This window comes from Phasianus colchicus, chromosome 1 (genome assembly GCF_987193195.1).
Source record: "Phasianus colchicus chromosome 1, bPhaCol1.hap1.1, whole genome shotgun sequence".
Lineage (NCBI taxonomy): Eukaryota > Metazoa > Chordata > Aves > Galliformes > Phasianidae > Phasianus > Phasianus colchicus.
Window position 1 is genome coordinate 147086504 of NC_143436.1, and position 20654 is coordinate 147107157.

The window sequence follows — 20654 nt, forward strand, 5'->3', positions numbered from 1 at the left end:
GTGTTTTTACTGATCTCAGGTCAATGCTAAGGTGCCACTTTACTTTTTCTGTCTCAGTATGGAGTTTGGATTTGTTGTTTCAAATTCAGTATTGAACTATAGCTGTCATGCTTTTAGATTTGGTCACATGAAACGACAAGTCATCATTATTTTGTTTTTAATGAATCTTGTAAAGACCTGGTTGTTTCTGTATCACTCGGCCACATAAATGTTGTCCTTGACTGGATGGCATATCCATGTACTCAATCTTTCTTTAATATCTATTACCCAGTTTTTAGTTGATATTGCTATTGCATGCCATTGCTAAGCATTGTGTACTCAAGTAGCAGACATTTCTACAAGTGGCTGTTTCCTGTTTAAGAGGCAGAGTGGTGAACAAACCCTGTAGCTAGTTTTGGAAAATCTGATTTCTTGTTATGTGCCAATTAAGTTCTGAGTAGGCAACATTCTGTTGATTTTCAGTCTGTGACTTTTGTTGGTCAGAACATATGTTTTTGTATGATGTTAAGACTGACCAGCCAGTACAGTGATGGAGTTTATTTCTTAAGGCACTCTGGAACTTTTGTAACTTCCTCTCTTGCAATTTTTTCACCATCTTGGGTCCTTCTCTCTTCTTGTGCTCAAGGTGCTGTATTGATTTTTTGGGTAGATGATGCATTTTGGTGTTTTCTCTGAGATCTTTGGGTGAGCTTTGCATTATGGAGACTTCTTGCTTCTTCCTCTAGTAAAAAGTTTTATAGTTTTTGCTCATAGAAGCAACTCTGTATCTGCACCCCGCTCCATGGCTTTCGTTGTACATCTGAGATGTGTTTTTCTGTATTTCTTTGTTGTAAAGGGCGTAGTCAAGATAAATGACTTTCTCCAGAGTATATGAATGTTAAGATCAGGTCCTTCCATACTGCCTGATGTGGAAAGCTCTTTACAGTGTATTGCTTCAAGTATAGCTCTGTAAACACAAAAACAAAAAGCAATTTCTTAAGCAAGATCTACTTCTCTACCCCAAAAATGCAGAAAAATTAAACATATATCAGGAGTTAAAATGGGTATTACTACTAAATATGAAGACTAGGCAGTTACTTGAAGATTTGATTTGGAAAGGAGATAACCAAACTTAGACACATCTATATCGGTATCTAAACTCATTTTATAACAGTGTTAACAGAGGTGTAGTTAGTGGACATGAAAAGCAATTCGGCTCACTCAGCAGTTGTTTTGTGGGTGTGACTGAATTGCCTACACTTGGATTTTTGATGTCATTTGAGATGCCACAGGGCATCTGAGTTAGCCACAGAGGTCTGGTGATCATGATATGGGGACATCCTTTCTCCATGACCTGTACTTTCCAGACTGAAAACTTAATCTTGAAACCTTGCAGTGTCTCAAATGACATTGGAAATCTTTGTGGTTGATTATGTGAATTACTTATATGATTCCATAGACTGTATTGAATACATTAACTATAACAGGATCTTAGGCACTTAAGTTTATGTTTCGTATTACATCCTACTTGAGACTACAGGTCTTCACACAGCTAAAAACTAAAATATGTTGAATAAAAGTAGGGAAACTTCCTGAACACTGCACAATAAATAGGCATGTGCATTCTTGAACTGTAGTACATCCATCTAGCAGCAGGAGAGATATGATCTCATGCTGTGAGTAACTGAATGATTCCCTCTCAAGATAATGAAAGTTGAATAGTAAATGTAATGGGAGAAAATAAAGGTATTAAAAGTTGAAAGGCATGTGATGATTTAGATGTAATTAGTTGATATCTAACTAAAAAATAGAGAAAGAACTCATATATATAAATAAAGAAGATCCAGTTAAACAAAACTTCCAGTGCAATAATTTGCTGACAGTTTAGCAAGAAAATAGTATATGGATATATTATGGGAATTAAATTCTAGTCCTGGATGCCTAAATATTCCTTCTGTCAATGTTTATTAAGGCAGATGGATGAACTGAACAATCAAATGTCTAGCATCAAAATGATGTAATGTGTCTCAGCTCTGATTTAGCTCAGTTCTCCTGCAGTTATACTGAAGGATTTGAAAATCCTGAAGCATGTAGTGAGTGATACTTCTTTGTTCTTGTATTCATTTTGTGAAGTTAATGTTTGTATGACCTAAATCAGCCAGTTGTGGTTTTATTGATATCTCTGTTAATCATAGAATCATCAAGGTAGGAAAAGACCTCCACAATCATTTAGTCCAACTGTCCACCTACCACCAACATTTCTGCACAAAAACGTATTTCTTACTGCAACATCTAAACATTTCTTGAACGCATCAACCTTCTCCCTGGGAAGCCCATTCCAATGCCTAACCACTCTTTTGAAGAATAAATGTTTCAAGTGTCCAACCTGAACCTCCCTTGGTCCAGTTGGTCATTCTCTCTTGTCCTATCACTGTTACCCAAAAAAAGAGGCCAATCCCCACCTCACACAACCTCCCTTCAGCTGTAGAAAGTGATAAGGTCTCCCCTGAGCTTCCTCTTTTCCAGACTAAACAATCCCAGTTCCCTCAGCAGCTCCTCGTAAGGCTTGTGCTCCAGACATCTCACCCTGACTGGAATCCTCCTTATGTTTGCTGTCTATTCCTTGAATCAAGTGACATCAATGGGGAATTTTCTGTAGTTACAGGACTTTGTGGCACAACTCTAGTATTAAAACCATGGTCAGAATTAGATTTGCTAACTACAGATACAGTCTTATAAGTGGAATAATATATACAGCACGAGCTGCTTGGTCGAAGTGTGCTTTTCTTGAAGGTGTATTTTTTGTTGTTTTATGCAATAAGTGAAAGCTAGATGGGGGGAAAAAAGTTTCTTTTTTTCGAACTTACTAGTTCTCTGTTGGGAACACAGATATGGAAATATGACAGCTCTTCATGATGTGAGTTTGAATAAACTGCTGTTGTTGCTCCTGTTATCTTGGTATGGCCACTGTTGTTAATTTGAACAGCGTGGTGCCTCACTGCTTTCTGGGAAAATAAAATAAGGCAGTCCGTACTAGAAACTTCCTTCTTCATTTGTTTATTTAATTATTGTGGAGTTTTTTCTTTTTTGGAAAGCAAGGATATCTGTTTTTTTTTTTTTTTTTTTCAAGGTACCTTTGATAAATGATATTGTATTCTTCTAATCTATCTTTACTATCTTCCCTCGAGTTGCTACTGCACATTTTTCGAATACTGGAAGATTCTGAGAAAGCTGATTTCTAGTAGAGGACTGAAGGCCACATATAGGGTCTCCGTTTAGTCTCCATTTGGAAGTTAATAGATTTTATAGGAGGAATATTCTTGGGGTAATTTTTCAAAAAAATTTGTGTCATGTTTTTTTATTTTTGTGTGTATTTTCACTTTTGGTCAGTAGACTGAGAATGTGTACAAGTAGGAGTGATGTAGGTTGTTTTTTGGGGCATATTCACTTGTATTTCTTGAAGGACTGGAAGTGTAGAGGTATGCTTTCAGTATTTTTACTGATAACATTCAGATAAAAGAAGTTATCATGCTGAAGAGATTTGATGTGTCTGTTTTGTAGGATTACTTATAGTTTTGTACGTATGTCTGTGTTAGTGTTTACATATACCTAAATAATTAGCAGTACTTTTCATTTTTAAGCACCTTCATGAAACACTTGGAATCCAACCTGGTGAAGCACGTTTATTTCTAAATGGCCTTCATATTGACCTGGATTTTCATGATCCATTTAGGTAAGAGAATATGTTTGTCTTGAAAATTACAGAATTACAAAGAATACCGGAGTTGTGCTCATGGTGATAAACAAGCTAATGTGTTGCTCTCTGGGAGCCAGGAAGTATTCCAAAAGAGAGTTTTGCTTTGAATACCAACATTGTGGAAGAAATTGAAAACAGTATTTTTTCTAGGAATGTGTGTTCTGTAACTTACATATTATTTCATATCTTAAAATTGCTTAAAATTGATTTGGAAATGGGAGGAATTCAACATGTATGCATACAAAGATGGGAAGAATGCTTCTGAAAAAATAAAGTGCTGTCTCATCTTCATTTTATAAGATTCAGGGGAAAAAAAATAAGTGTTACATTCAGCTGGATTATTTCAGGCATGTCAGTGAGTCTGTGTCTGGTAATTTTTTCCAGTGAATTGTTATGAACTGATAGTTTTTGGCTTAAAAAATCTTTTTGCAGTTTGTGTAATTACAGTATATTTCCTATGATTTGCCTCTCAAAACTTGTGGACGTTTTCCATTCTTTATGTTGTCAACAGCAGGATGGACATGACTATTTCAAAATCATCTTTGTTGGCTTTTACTATCCATAATTTTCCTAATAGGAAGACAGAAGGGTGGTTTTTTCCTTATTCCTGTGATTTGGCAACCTGCAATTCTTTTTTTTTAATTTTCCCACCCATAGTGCATTCTCCATCATAGAGATCCATAAACTTTATTGATTCTAGCATTTATATATATATTTTTTTTTTAACTTACCTTTTTTTCTCAGCCAGAGCATTGAGGTAGAGACAGTTGCATCTTCATTTTTTTTTAATAACGATACAAATAATAGTAGGCATATTAAAATGATAATTCTAAGTCCAATTTCAATATAATTTAGAAGAAACTTCTCAGAATAGAGAAAACTCAGAATGAAGCGGAAATGAAGACATGTAAAATCTGTGTTCAGCAATACAAGCAAGTATTTCAGGCTTGTTTCCTGTTACTATATTGAATTTGCAAATTGCAGCAAATATTGGAGTCCTTTTGGGGCTTTCTTCACATCACCTTAGCTATGTGTTTCCTCCCCTCCATTTTCATAGGCTGGCCATGATGCAGACGTGGGTCTTGTCTGTGTCTCCATTGATTGCTGCCTATCTCCATGTCTGCAAAGCTGCTGCTTAGCGTATCCACTCTTGGGTTTCTGCCTCAGCCAGGACAGTGCAACAAGCAGCCTTCCAGTTTGCTGTCCTGCCACATCTTCTTAAAGATAGAGGAAATTCCTTCGTGTAAAATAAATGTGAATAAACAAGAGTTGCATAATCTGTTATAATTCTGTTTTGAAATATGTTGAAGATACGTATGTGCAGTGTTGGGAATAAACTTTGGTTTTGAGAGTGACAGTAGGAGAACATAAGAATTATTTTTAATGCTAAATGTAATCCTTGGCTTAACAGTCATATTTAACAGAAATATTTTTCCTTTTTATGCTTTGAAAAGATTTCTATATAGTCATTATGCATTTTGTTTTCCTGAAAAAGTATCTTAGAGACTCTTAAAGTGGAAGGGAAAGTAATGCATGGCCTTCATGAACTTGGAATCCAAGAGGAAATCCTGAGTAAATTTATGAGATTGCATATTCATCCAGCAGATAACAGCTATGCACTAGACATTCGTCACTCTTCAATAATAGTGAGTATTTAAATAATTATTTATTTAAATACTATATATTTGTTAACTCTATCTAGGAAGAGTCCTGGGTTTTTGGGTTTTGTTTTGAAATATTGCGCATAAAAACATATTTTTGAGGGTGGAATCTCTTCAGTCTATTTTAGGATTTATTTTCTCTTGTGTATGCCTTAATAAAATTGGAAGATGTAGGATGTTTAGAAGAAAAGAAGACTGGATCGAAGAGTAGTTGCAAATCATAGTAGAATTTGACTTTGAAGCAACTGATCTTGCTATGTAACATCTTTGTGTTATGGAAGACTGCAAAGTGTACCTTACAAATATAATAAGTGAATTGTGGAGAATGTACAGGTGCTCACAGTTGTCCAGCATCCAACTTCTCAAAGTTTATCAAAGGTCTTAGTTTTCAAAACAAAGATTATTTGCAAATGGAAAGGCATTAAAATACTATTTTCTTCACCTGAAAAAAGCCTGTATCTCTCTTTTGTTTGCCAGTTATAGATGGTTTGCACATAAAACAGCACAAGAGCAGTACACAGCAATTTATAATAATGTGAAAGTGAAAGGAAAAGGGGGAACTGCATTTTTAGAGACATATAAATATAGACTGTAATTGACAATATATTAATTACTTACTTATTCTGATATATACTAAGTGCTACAGCAGGTGATAGATAAACATTGTATGTTTTTCAGTATGGTTATGTTCTGTTACAAATATACCTGCCTGATTAGTTGTTATGACCTTTGTGTTGCAAAAGTACTTTTCACACTTGAAATAATGGTTTTATTTGCATTTTGATACAGAACACGAGGGATCTTTTTTCCTCTTCCTTTCATAATTAGTTTTATAACATACCGCGAATAAAAAAAAATGAAGTGTTATTGAAAATAAAGGATCTATTAATCTTACAAGCTATTTTCTGTTGCTAATTAAGAAAAGGGGGCAAGGGATTTTACTTTTTCTGGATTTTCTGTGTATTTCAGTACAGCTTTATTTATACACCCGTATTTTATCCATTAGGTAATGTGTGTTTTTTAAATGGTTGGCTTTTTTGTTTTAGTGGATTAATAACATAGAAAAGGACCGCAGCTACGTGACATGGCCTGCAAGCTATCAGGAACTGCTAAAACCCACATTTCCTGGAGTTATACCACAGATTAGACGCAATTTATATAATCTGGTAAGTTTGAAGTTGTTGTTTTTTTGCACGGTATATGTATTGCTATATACACAGACAGTTTATTGAAAAATTCACATACTTTGTGAGCCTGCTGACTGTGTTGTCAGTCTTACGTGATTATTAACATGATTTCTAGAGGTGTTATTTCTTTTATCTACTGAGCGTAGCAGATTTTTGGTGATTTATTTATATGAGATTATCTCAGAATTATAATTAATACTAAATATTGCATTCTGCAAAAAGAGTTTCTTGGTAACCTAGACTTCTTTTGTAGTCATGATGTAAGTATGTGTATGTTGGTACATTTTGTGCATATTTGGCCATGGATAATGTAGACAACAGATATTAATGATCAAAGACAGAAGAAATATACAGTACTGTGATCTTCAAATTAAATTCTTCAAAGTACATAAGAGTAAAGGGTCATAAATGAAGAGCCTAAAACTGGAGTTCAAAAACCTGCTTACTATAAGAGCTGTGTATTACTTGGCAAAGAAGAATAAAATTGTTGAGTTGGAAGGACCCTTAAAGGTCGTCCAGTCCAGCTCCCCTGCGAAGAACAGAGACACCTACAGCTAGATCAGGGTGCTCAGAGCAACAAGAAATTATTTTTAAATCTGCCTGATTTCCCACGACAGTTAAGTCATGAATGTCCAACTGAGACTAGTTAATTGAGAAATTCCATGTTGTAGATGCTGCCATAAAAAGCAGTGTTTTAATTCCCTGTTTATTTTTTAGTTTAGAAGCTTTGCAAGCAAGCTGTTAATCTGTGTTTATGCTGTGCAACTGACCTCATTATAAATTAACCTCTTCGTTTACTGAAATCATAGAATTGCTCAGGTTGGAAGAGATCTTAAAGGTCATTGAGTCCAGCCATGGCCTAACCATACTACCCTAACTCTAACCATACTAACCATACTACCCTAACTCTGCTAAATCATGTCCCTGAGCACCACATCCAAGTGGCTTTTAAACACATCCAAGGATGGTGACCCAACCTCTCCCTGGGGAACCTGTACCAGTGCTTAACTACCCTTTCAGTAAAGAAGTGTTTCCTGATATCCAACATAAACTTACCCTGGTGAAACTTAAGGCCGTTTCCCCTCATCCTGTCTCCATTGAGAAGAGACCATCCTTTGTAGAGTCACCATTATGATTAGTAAGTAACTATGAAGCTTCAGAGCCAAATGTGAAGATTGAAATTATGTACCAGCAGGCCACCAACTTCTAGAGGAAAGGAAGAATGTGTGCTTCATTTTAAAACTGTTTTAGAAAGTGTTAACCAGTTTCCTGGAAGATTCACCTCTGGTTTAGGTTTCTTTCTCAAGCAATTAGGTTGCCTTTATATATCGTTGAAGTTACACTTGGAAATAATGAAAATAATGAAAGGTCTGCCTGGATATATAGTTTAGGAGATGGAAAGAATACATGGGATTAGCACTGAAGGATGCAGGAAGGGAGTTATTCAAGCCCTGTAAGGAAGAAAATGTGAATTTCTTCTGATTTGTTGGATAAAATAATTAACACTCTTCAACCTCTCTGCCCAGGAAATTATATAACTTATATTCAAAATGCAGTATTTTACAGTTTGACAGAGAAATGCAAAGTATTTTTTTTTTTTTTTTTAGTAAAGAGGAAAATAAATCATGAGCTACTTCCACATGATGAATAAAGCATCAAGGACTTAATTTTTCTTTATTAATACTAGTGTTTAATGAGTGCTTACCTAGGAAAAAACGTTTGAGATTATTTTCTTTAAAATAACACAAAATTGATACTATTTTTGGGGATAGGGGTATCTCTGCAGCTTCCTTCTGCTTTACTGTAATTCTTGGACCTTTGTAACTACACATTTTTTTTCCAAAGGACATTTGCTGAGTACACTGCAAAGAATAGTTTCTACTCACTGATTGAACCAAATATCAGTATTCCATTTTTTTCCCCCCCATAAAATTGTTTTCTTCCTTTTACACTCTACAATGTCTGACTTGGGCACTGTTTTGTCAGGAGCTTTTCTTTACTACATATTGATAATTCCCAATTATCAATTTATTTTCTTCATAGAACACTACTGAGTAAAGATGGTGCTTAATTGTCCGTGTTACAGAAAGATTAGGTTCAAAGGCATACTAATGATAAAGGTCTGTAGCCTATTTTTTCCTCTGTCTGTATAATTATGTATGACTTAGTAAGTTAAGGAAGCAGCTATTGCAGATTTTAAATAATTACAAAAGGAGTTTCTGTGAAACTCAGTGTATTAAAAGAAAACCAAAATACAAACAATATGATTAAAAAACGCATGTTTGTAATGAAGCACAAATTGTGTATATTCTATATTGCATATGTATTCAGTGTACCAATGTGATGATTAAGTCTGCATAAGTATAATCTATCCGTGCAGACAAATACTAGTTTTAGATTTGATGTGTGCCTAAAAAAGTATTTTATACCTCAAGCTTCAACAAGTGAAACAGTGAATACAAGCCGATGTGAGACAGGAGAGAAGAATTTCTTCCAGTGCTCCTTTTTTTAATTAAAGTCTTATGCCAACATATTCTGTTTACTTGTTTTAGTTTGGTTTTCATGACAGAAGAGAGTTAGATGCAAGTAGTAATAGGAAAATTAGCATTACATCCTTCTAATTAAGTATAATTAAAAAAATAAAACCGTGACTCAGTATTTCCTCCAAATGCATTAATTCTGAAGTTTTCTTCTTTCTTACTATTAATGTTTTCTTACATTAATTTGTCTTATAGGAAATTGAAAATAGTTGGAGTTCATAGCTCTGAAATTAGCATCAAGAAAAAATATTGGTCTATAATATCTTTTCTCTTACTAGGTGCTTTTTGTTGATCCTGTCCAAGAAGATACAGACGATTATATGAAACTGGTGGAATTATTCTATCATCATAATGTACCACTTCGGTAAGGAAAACCTGAAAGTATTGAAGGAAAGTTTTAAAAGAAAGCTGCTTTCCTTTCTTCATCTTCTATTCTACTAGGCAAAGGTGTGAATTCCAATGAAGTCCAATGCCACAACATTCTAATAAGCCATTGTCTTTATGCTGCTCTTGTTAAGCCTGTGAAGTATTAAAAATTCTTAAGCTAATAAATTGAAAGAGATTACATACCTGACTGTGTGAAAGATGTATGCAAACCCTGATAAAAAGTTACGTTCTCAAATACTCCTACTGGATGCCCGTGTGAAATTGCATGCCAAGCAAAATGAATATCCTGTAATAAGGCAGATAATTGGTAAAAACACAATTTGAGATTTTTTGTTTGTTTTAGTTCTTTGAATTGTGTTTACTGTATGTAATTTTATTGTTTTAAAAATATCTGAAGACCAAACTGAGATTGACCTCAGAAAAAATTGGTCATCCAAGTCTGAACAAGGAATCACCCAAGAGGAGGAGATGCTTTCCAGCTGTTCCTTTGCCTACTTTATGAGAAAATGAATTGTTCTCTGACGCATCTGTTTCTCAGGTTGTGAGAGGGTGCCCAAACAAGGTCCAAAATTCAGCAAGACAAACGGCATGTTAAGTATTTAAAATGTTCCAGTGAAATAGTTTTTGTTTCCCCAGTAAATTATAGGATCTGAAATTTTGAGTTGCCTTTAAACTTCTACTAGTTCTGATTTTTTTGTTTGTTTGTTTGTTTTGCATTTCTTTATCATTACTTGCTGACCAAAAAAAGAGTAACAGAGAGCAGATATTATCTGTGCATCTCTGTCACTATCTGCTTCAGTCCTTGAGGAGAACATATCACAGAACCTAATTTGCCTTTCCTGGAACAAAACAACATTAAAGCAGCCAAATGGGGTCAGTCTGAAGAACAGTTTAGATCAGTCTGTCTGCAGCAAGCTGAAAGGAGCTGCCTAAGTAAGAACAGGTCAACTGGGTATTTTGTCTGAATATTTTCAGTCTTCATACATTTGGAGGTCAAAGAATTTCAGACATAGGTACAGTTTCTGACTGTTTAGCAACCTTCAGTGCGTAAACTTTTCTGTTTCCCCCTCGAATTCAGGTACTAGAATGTGTATAAAATCAATGCTTTCTTAAAATGTGTGATCCTTTTGTTTCTTTATAGAATTGGATTTGTTTTCATTTTAAATACAGAAGAAGAAATTGATGGAAATGAAGATGCTGGGATAGCTCTTTGGAGAACTTTTAATTATGTTGCAGAGGAATCTGACACCTTTCAAGCCACTACCTGCATAATTAATGTTAGTTTATTTTATAAGAAATCTATTTCTTTAAATTGGCTACTTGTCTACATAGCTAGGATTTTGCTTCCTTGTGTCAACATGATAGATTTGCATTTACTTCACATGGAAACAAATTATTAAAAAGTGTATAGTATTAATTTACCCATAATTATTTGAAAAAAATATTTTCCTTCTCTGGAAACCAACATTCATGTTTTAGCTATATATAGGCTTCTTTTGAGGACTTAAAGAAGTAGACACATATCTTACGTATGTGGAGAAACAGAAAAATGATTTGGCAAATCATAATGGGAATGTGGAAAAATGATTCTTGGTATTATTCTTGGTAATGTTATGTACCTGCCTCTGTTCTGCTTCTCTTGAAGATGCATTGTAAACTTGCTCTGGCAGTTTTATATGCTTTGGAAAACCTTTGTTACTCTGTAGTGTAGAAAGCACAGGAGAGTAAGATGAGTTGTCCTTGGTCATGGTTAGGCTGCTTTTGAGTGTCAAAACCATGGAAATATTGCAGAGTTGCATTTTAAGAAACAAATGTACTTTTCTGTGTGAGAAGATGTAGATTCATGTAGAGAATAAAATTTCAGAGACAAAGGAGGTGACTGTAGAGAAATAAAGTGAACAGTCTACATGAAGTCTTCAAGCATGAATGAAAACAGAATATGCTATTAATACACTGCATTTTTTTCCTACACTTTTTCTTCTGTTCAGTGTCTAAAAACTAATGCTAAAGGGAGTTTATAAACAGGAGGGAAATCAACTTTTTACACAGGTAGATAGTGATAGGAGAAGGAGGAATGGTTTTAAAACAAAGGATGAGGTGCTGGCACAGGCTGCCCTGAGAGGCTGTGGGTACCCTGTCCCTGGGGGTGTTTAAGGACAGGTTGGACGGGGCCCTGGGCAGTCTGATCTACTACTTGATCCAGCTGCAGGTTAACCCTGCCTGTGGCAGGGAGTTGGAACATGATGATCCTTGAGGTCCCTTCCAACCCAAGCCATTCTATGTCATAAACTCAGAAAGCTAAAGATAAAAAGAATTGAAGTAACTAGGAGTACCTGCGAGTGTTAGAATCTGAAACACAGTCATGACTGCTATCCATGACCACATTAAAAATATTGCTTCACAGTGCTTTCTTTTTTTTTTTAAAAAAAAAAGACGTTTTTTCCATTTCATTTTCCAGTCTCTGTTTCACATAACATCATAAGATGAAAAGGAGGAGATGATAAATATAGGTTGGCAAAAATAAGATTCAGTAAAGCAAAGCCTCAGAGATACTCATAGCTGTAGAGATAAATGGATTATACTGATCTCATTTGAAAAGAAATGAGAGTTGTTTGCTCATTCAGATTTATTTTGTATGTTTGATGGAAGTCTTATGCTATGAAACAAAATAGTAAGGTAAGAAAAAAGTGTCAGTGTAGGGAGAAAATATTGATTACCTATTCAGGCTTGAATTCATCCCATATAGATTCAGGTAACCAATGGTGATTATGTAGACTAAATTAAGAATTTAGATTCCTTCTCCCATTGTTGCAGGGAAATAACATTTTACATTTAGCTCATATAAGTGCATTTTCTTTGCCTCTTCAAATTTAAACTAAAGATATAAAAGTAGCTTTATCAAAACAGTGAAAAATTGTATGTGTGTATGTGTGATGGTGGTAATTACTAAAGGAATATAAAGGTTGTAGTGCAGCAACTAAAGCAATATAATATTATACCAATATAAAAATTACTACAGCACTATAAAAACATGAGATTTATTTCATTTTTATTTTCTTTTATGGATTTTATTATTACAGAAATTACTTTTTTCTGTTATAATTTTTACAGATGTACCATGAAGTGAAAGATGGAAATGTTCTGACAGTGAATCATGTGAAAAATATTCTTAGAAGAGAATACCCCCATGCTGATATTCAGAGTATACTAGGTGTTCATTCTGACTATGATGAAGGGAGGAAGGTATGTTGAGAGCTAAATGGTAAGAAATATTGCAGTACACAGTTGAGTCACTACATTTGCTAAGCTGGAAGGCTACTAAATATTGAAGCAAGTAAATACGGTAGCTTTGAGTTAAAGTTTTCTTCAGTCATCACTGATCAGTTTTAGTGGAAATGCTGAAAGGGTTTCTGTGTCGCACTGTTAAAATTTACTACTGCCAACTGCTTTCAGGAGCAGAATTTTTTTTTTCCTGGTAAGCACGTCTCCCGCTCTCAAGAAACTGTTTACCTATCTGTTCTGTGTGAGGAGCTGAAGCCCATCTTCTCAGCAAATTGCTGGTTCCTTTAGTTGTGCTTTCAGATTAGTTTTGTTTGGGAAGGACAACTCAGGGACTGAGCCGCCTCTACAGCAGGATTATGCAGAAGGATTCACTGCAGGAGACTGCAGTGAAATTCTGGGAGGGGACAGTGGGATGACAGGTAGATGGACACAGATATTGCATAGGGTTTGTGGCCATCCATAACAGGAGAAGGAATTACTTTGGTTCCATTTTTATTTGTATTTTTGTCACTGAGTTTGGTAGTGCTTGCCTTTCAAATAAGCTTGGCTTCTAAATGTGAAAATCTTTTGAGGGTTTTTGGGATGCTGCCTTTGGAGGAGGGCTTTGACACAACCGTAGTTTGAGGTGAATCAATATAGGCTTTTTCTCTGAAGTTGCTGACTAAGAATACTAAGCAAAACAAAATAATATTTCTCAGATAGATGATAAGAGCAGAAATTTTAAAATCCATATAGAGTTCAATCAAATAGTGTGTCATTCTCTTTCAGAAATGAGTGCAGCATTTCCTATTTGTTTCCAAACAGTTCCCATTTTGTCCCTGCTACTCATGAAAATCTGTGACAACAAGCAGTACCAAGAGATTTGAGTTTGTTGTCTCTTAGTACTAGTTTCTTCCTTTTCCTTCCTTTTTCCTCCCTTCCCTCCTTTTTCCTCCCTTCCCTCCTTTTTCCTCCCTTCCCTCCTTTTTCCTCCCTTCCCTCCTTTTTCCTCCCTTCCCTCCTTCTTCCTCCCTTCCCTCCTTCTTCCTCCCTTCCCTCCTTCTTCCTCCCTTCCCTCCTTCTTCCTCCCTTCCCTCCTTCTTCCTCCCTTCCCTCCTTCTTCCTCCCTTCCCTCCTTCTTCCTCCCTTCCCTCCTTCTTCCTCCCTTCCCTCCTTCTTCCTCCCTTCCCTCCTTCTTCCTCCCTTCCCTCCTTCTTCCTCCCTTCCCTCCTTCTTCCTCCCTTCCCTCCTTCTTCCTCCCTTCCCTCCTTCTTCCTCCCTTCCCTCCTTCTTCCTCCCTTCCCTCCTTCTTCCTCCCTTCCCTCCTTCTTCCTCCCTTCCCTCCTTCTTCCTCCCTTCCCTCTTGCTACAGTCAGCCACAGTCCTTTTAATCTTGTGATATTTCTGATATATTCAGGCAGGAGCAACCTTTTATAAGAAGACTGGCCTGGGTCCGTTACCTCAAGCTCTGTTTAATGGTGTGCCCTTCAACAAAGAAGAGATGAATGCTGCAGAGTTAGAGTCCGTTATTCTTCAGAGAATTATTGATGCCAGTGGGTTCTTCCAGAGGGCAGTGTTCACGGTATGTTTAAAATTCCTGAATAAATGCAAGATGAATTATTTGGCAATTTGAGTCATGCCTGTGGATTGTGTTTTTTACAATGAGATGGTTTAAAATTAATAATATGCAAGCTGCAGTTACGTTGTTATTTAAATTTACGGTCATTATTTTGAAACAGTGTATTTAGATTATACAGATGTAAGGAACAACTAAGCTTATTCAAGGCACATGGAATTTTTCAACCAGAAACTGAGAGCATGTTTTAGTTGTTCTTTGGAAAATGTGCATCTGATATTTTGAATTGCTATCTGTGTGACACATTATTGACTGGAAGTTGTCCATAGCTTTTATAGATGCTTTAAACTCTGTTGACAGATGATATAAATGTGTGGTAGTCTTTGTTTGTCTTGAAACTGTCAGTGTACTGATTTCTGTATTTTTTTCCCCTTTTAATAAAGGGTTTGTTAAATGATCACATAAATGCAATAGATTTTCTTATGGATCAGAACAATGTCGTTTCTCGTATAAACCCCAGTATTCTTGGAGCAGAAAGAAGATACCTGCATTTCAGATCTACATCTGGTAACTACTTTTCTCAGCTTAATTGTTTATTATTATTTTCTTTTTCTAAGTCTAACACATTGTATTTTACATTTTGCAGTTCCATTTGATGTGCAGGACTTCTCTACTTTCTCCTTTTTGGACTCACAAGATAAAAGTGCTGTAATTTCAGACAGCATGAAGTATTTAACAAAAAAGGGTACGTTAATTTTGTTTGAGTATATGCACTGTATGCATATGTTATGTATATAAGTATTACAAACTGATGAAATTTGCCAGTGAAATATCCCAAGTAAATAAGTGCTCCAGAGATGCCAAGTAAGTAGAAAAATATCCCAATATGAATTATAAAATTGCTTGGGTTGGAAGAGATCTTAAAGATTATCCAATTCCAATCCCCCTGCCTTGGATGGGGTTGCCACCCACTAGGCCAGGCTGCTCAGTGCCTCATCCAGCTTCCAGGGATGCCCCATCTATAGATTTTCTGGACAGTATGTTCCAGTGCCTCACCACGTTCTCAGTAAAAAATTTCCACCAAACATCTAATCTCTTTTAGTCTGAAGCTGTTATCACTGATCCTATCACTATCTGACCATGCAAAAAATTTGTACTCCATCTTCTTTATAAACCCCTTTAAGTTCTGAAAGGTCACAGTAAGGTCTCCCTGTAGCCTTTTCTTCTCCAGACTGAACAGAAGCTCAGCTCCCTCAGCCTGTCTTTAGGCAACAGGTGCTTCAGGCCCTCTGGATCACCTTTGAGGCCCTCCTCTGGACCTATTACAAAAGCTCCACGCCTTTCTTTTGCTGTGGGCTCCAGAGCTGAATGCAGTACTCCAGATGGGGCCTCACAAGGGCAGAACAGAGGAGGACAGTCACCTCCCTCATGATGCTGGCCACCCAAGACAGATCCCTGGAGGAGATACCACTCATCACTGGCCTCCGTATCCGGACATTAAGCCACTGACCACAACTCTGGCTTTAGCCATCCAGCTAAGTCCTCATCCACTGATCAGTCAACCCTTCTAATCCAGATCTCTCCAACTAGAGATCCTATAGAATGTGCTGTGGAATAATGAAAGAGGCCTTACAGAAGTCCAGGAAGATGACAACATCAGTTGGTCTTCCCTGGGCAACTGATGTATTCTCACTCTATCATAGAAGACCACCAGATCAGTCAGGCACGATCTGCCCTGAGTGAAGCCGAGCTAAGGGTCGGATTGAATCACCTCCATCTGTCTTGCATGTGCCTTAACATTGCTTCTGGAAGGATCTGTTCCATAAAATGTTCTGCCGAAACCCGGGATTGAACCAGGGACCTTTAGATCTTCAGTCTAACGCTCTCCCAGCTGAGCTATTTCGGCTTACAGTTTATTGTCCCAACTACCTCCCTTTAGGAGCCGAATCATATCCTATTGTAAACATAAATGAGAACAACTTGGTAGTCATTTTAGACTTTAAAGAGCATATTCAGTTTTCAGACTACTTTTATTTACAGTATTATAATATGAAGGCTGGAGTTCTTTGTAATATCTATATGCAAACTACGCATTTCTGCAGTTTAATGATGATTGATTTTATTTCTTATTTCCTATTTATTTTGCCTCTAGTTAGATTTTGATATTTGAAGATTTGTGTTTCTATAGCAAAGGAAAAAAAAAAAAAGTATTCTGATGGATTGTCACTTGTACATTTTATCTTGCTAAAACCCATGGGTTTTTGTACAGTTAAAATATTTTGATGTAATGTATTGCATGTATATGCAAGTACTTTCCTTCTGAGTTACACTGAGTGAACATCTTGTAATAGTTAACTACTGCTGATTTACAGTATCCCATCATGGGACAGAATATTCCTGTTAGCAAAGTGCTCTTCTGTCAGTAATTATTTATGTGGTATTTACATAGTTTTTACTTGCTCTGCTATCAGAAACGTATTGAACATTTCTTTAGAATAAATTTATTTGACTCTATTTGCTTCTCCATCTACAAGCAGAGGGGGATATGAGTTGGCTGTAAATGATGACTGGCTTTCAATATGTAGGCTCATTTCAAAGAAACAGATCTCTTGTAAATCCTATAAACTATAAGCTGGAGGCTACGTTTCCAATCTCTATTGCCATTATGTTTTTCTAGACTTGAACGAACCTTAACCACAACTTCTTCCTAGAATCTCACTAGAACCTTGTAAAATTCCACTCTCATACCTGCTTGTACCATTTAGGGAACATACAGTAAACCTGAGTAGACTCTTCTTTTCTGGAGATAATTTTGTAAATGTTCTTCATGAATCATTGCTCTTCAGTGAAGAATAACGAATAGGCACGTGTAGACCAGGAAAAAGGAAAATTTTCTGAATATACACCTATGTTATAGTTTAATTAAATTTAAATTACAGTCTTTGGGCTGTATTTGATATATTCTCATTTGTACCCAGATGCAGTAATTTTACCCTTCTTTTGAAGGGCTCTTCTGTTGAAGGACTCTCCCTTTGCTTTTGGGGAATATGAATAGCCAAACTTACGCTTTCTTACAACTTTCTTGTAACTACTTAATTATTTTCATGTCTGACTATGTGACCAAACTCCTCCACAGGTTTATGTTAAACCTCTGATAAAATGCGTCTTGTTAAAGGAAGCTAGCTTACTATTTATGGCTATAGTGTCTCAGTGTTTAAGAACAGATCAACTCTGAATGACTGTTTCATATTCACAGAATCACAAAATTTGCCAACTTGGAAGGGACCTTCAAGGATGGTCAAGTCCACATCATAGTCCCACGCAGGACTACTGAAAGTTCAAACCCTACGTCTGAGTGTTGTCCAATTTATTCTTAAACTCTGGTATTAATGTAATAAAGTTCCTCCTGAGCATTTTATTTCTATCTGATTTGCCACATCAGATACTTACAGTTGAAGTGTTACAGTTGAAGTTAGCAGTCAAACACACTCAGGCTTCAAAATCCTGAACAGATTGATTCATTGTTTATTATTCATGAGAAGATTCTCCAGAACGTAAAGCTGGATTATCTTTAATTTTCAGATGAAGATGCATTATATGCTGTGACTGTCTGGATTATTGCAGACTTTGATAATCCATCTGGGAGACAACTGCTTTCTAATGCCTTGAAACACCTGGTGAGTTTTTCTGGCTCGTACATCATAATATTATTTTGAAAAGGACTAGTATATTTTAACTTAATTTGAAAAAAACTAGCAATGTCTTGGCTGGAAGAGGCTTCTTCAGCATCTCAGCATACGTACTGCATTGTGGGGGGCAAGGCCAGCTGCAGCAGCATCAAGTTGAGAAGAAGGATGACTTGCTTTCGTTGGCTTGCTGTGCATCTCGTAACATAGCATGGTGCCCAGCTAGTCCTCCTGCAAGTGAGGGACAGCACCCTTCTCTGTTTGAAGAACCCTTTTATCAAGGGCTGATGTTTAAATTTTACAGTTTAATTATGTTGACTACCACTGATTCATCCTTCAGTTTTGTATTCTTTATTACAGTGGAGTGTATTTACCTTTTCTTCAGTTAGTGACACTTTTTGGTCCTATCCTAGAGTCATCAGTCTCTCATACTAGGATTTAAGTGCCATCAATTATTTTAGCAAGTGAAAGAGTTTCCTGCTGATTAAGGGCAAGATGATAAGTGGATAAATTACTTTGTATCCATTCTGTGCTCAGTTTGATATTTTTTGAAAAAAATTAAAAAGCGCATCTACAAAACCAGTCCTGAAGACTGTAAATGAACATTTGTTCAAAAAACAAAAACAATCTTTTATTTAAAATGTGTCAGAGAATAGGTAAATCCTTATTAATAGCATTTTTGCTGGTAGTTGAAGTTCTGAATTAGGCGCTCCCATGTATTTTCTAAAGACAAATTGCTCCAAAAATTTCAATAGTAAAGGACATTTCAAACTAAGGACATTATAATAAATATGCATGCATTTAGTAACAGCAGATGGAACTGTAAAATTGTGCATTATTCTGTGTTTTGCATTGCAGAAAACAAGCAGTCATATACGAATTGGGGTTTTGAACAATCCCTCATCAAAAATAAAGGAAGATAACACAGCCATTGCAAGAGGAATTTTGACAGCTCTTCTAACACAAAGCAACAGAAGCTTAAAAAGTTTCCTAAGTAAACTCACAAAGGAAGAGACAGCAAAATCCCTTGCTGCTGGAACTAAAATTGTGAAAATCCTCCTCCCAGTGAGTGCAAACTGAAGTGGGCTACTTTCTTTTTCATTTCAAATGTTTTATTTTTTCTTGTAAGGGCATGCAGTTGAGAGGAACAGCATTAAGCCTCACAGTTTTGGGGCCGGCAGATTCAGTGCTTTTTGACAACCTTAATGTGATGAGGAATAGGCAATGTCTCTAAGTTAAAGGAAGAAAATATGAGAGTACTGAAAAATATAGAATAGATAGTGGATTACTGAGACTAAAATAATTTATTTTTCATCATTATTTGAAAGCTTGCTCTTCATTAAAGTTAATGTTTTAATGTTTATCAAGAATTAAGGGTTCAAAACTATTTTTATCTTGCTGTTGCAGTCATGTAATAGGTGCAGACTGAAGCAGCAGAGATAAATAAGCATTGTATATGTTGGTCAACACTTCTTGGCGCATTTCTATGAAAATTCACTGGTTGAAAATACGAATGTTTCTGACTTCAAAGTTTGAATATAAAGTAAATCTGAGTTACCAAGTAACTGCTGCAAACTACAGCTTGTTTCTCAAGCTGTACAGTTTATTATTTTTGAACAAAAAATATTTGAAAGACTAGGAGAACTCTCAGGCACCATTTTGGAAAAATAATTGATTGGCTCTTCTGGTTGTCTTCTGGTTGTTCTTTCATTGTGAAATAAACTTTGAAAGATACAAGGTTAGCTAACTAAAGGTATGTTACTAATGGGTTTTGTTACATTAACTGTATATTTGAACAAGTCTGCATGTTTATACCAAGAAAGTACATATCAGTGCAGCTTAATATAGAAAGATAATTTTGAGAGGCACTGTGCAGTTTCACTGTAAGCAAGTAAGAGTTCCAGTATTTCTTTCCACTTTGGTTTGTTATTTATGTTACTGGATGAATGTTATATGAACATGCCTGGGAGTGCTTCACCCTTGTTCTATCCGGGGTCCTTTGCAGCACAGTGGTGTCAGGGGGAAGTTCTTCACAAAGAGAGTGGTGAGGTGCTGGAACAGGCTGCCCAGAGAGGTTGTGCATGCTCCACCCCTGGAGCTGTTCAAGGCCAGATTGGATGGGGCCCTGGGCAGCCTGGTCTAGTTCCAGATCTGGAGGTGGATGGCCCTGCCTGTGACAGGGGGGTTGGAATTTGACGATCCCTGGGGCCCCTTCCTACACAGACCATCTTATGATTCCATTCTATGTTTAAGCTGTATCAAACGAACGTGTTAAAATAGGCGTTAGTTTTTAGAGTAATGTGTTTTTTATACTTTTTACCTACAGATGAGAATGCATTTCAAGAGTTGACAGTTTTACTTTTCATGCAGCTGTGTGCTGGACCTTAGAAAAAGTGTTTAACTTTGGGCTCAGCCTTCCTCTCATGGTTATTAAAGGTTGCTCAAGGGTAAAATTTGTGCACCAGCCAGTTGGGAGACCATGGCTCTGCACCAGCTGAGGTGGTTGTTTTATTTTGATTTTTAGTTGCCACATAACATGAAGTTCTGTTTAACTTGCTTCAGCTGTTACAAAATTTAGTTTTGCTGAATCATTTCACAGCCTTGTACTTTACTTTTGCTT

General features: G+C 36.2%; 1 protein-coding gene and 1 non-coding gene across 3 annotated transcripts in view; one reads left to right on the forward strand and one right to left on the reverse strand.

Moving 5' to 3' along the window:
- Positions 1–20654, forward strand: part of UGGT2 (UDP-glucose glycoprotein glucosyltransferase 2) — a 78112-nt gene that overhangs the window by 27334 nt on the left and 30124 nt on the right. For both annotated transcript variants that reach the window (XM_031610613.2, XM_090129871.1), the window contains exons 11-21: positions 3621–3712; positions 5232–5382; positions 6444–6563; positions 9403–9488; positions 10653–10788; positions 12623–12754; positions 14190–14354; positions 14792–14915; positions 14995–15093; positions 17931–18025; positions 18893–19099. In XM_031610613.2, coding sequence (XP_031466473.2) covers positions 3621–3712; positions 5232–5382; positions 6444–6563; positions 9403–9488; positions 10653–10788; positions 12623–12754; positions 14190–14354; positions 14792–14915; positions 14995–15093; positions 17931–18025; positions 18893–19099 — 1407 coding nt within the window. The remainder of the gene's footprint in view (positions 1–3620; positions 3713–5231; positions 5383–6443; positions 6564–9402; positions 9489–10652; positions 10789–12622; positions 12755–14189; positions 14355–14791; positions 14916–14994; positions 15094–17930; positions 18026–18892; positions 19100–20654) is intronic.
- Positions 16182–16254, reverse strand: TRNAF-GAA (transfer RNA phenylalanine (anticodon GAA)). Its single transcript has one exon. It is a non-coding gene; the product is annotated as a tRNA-Phe (tRNA).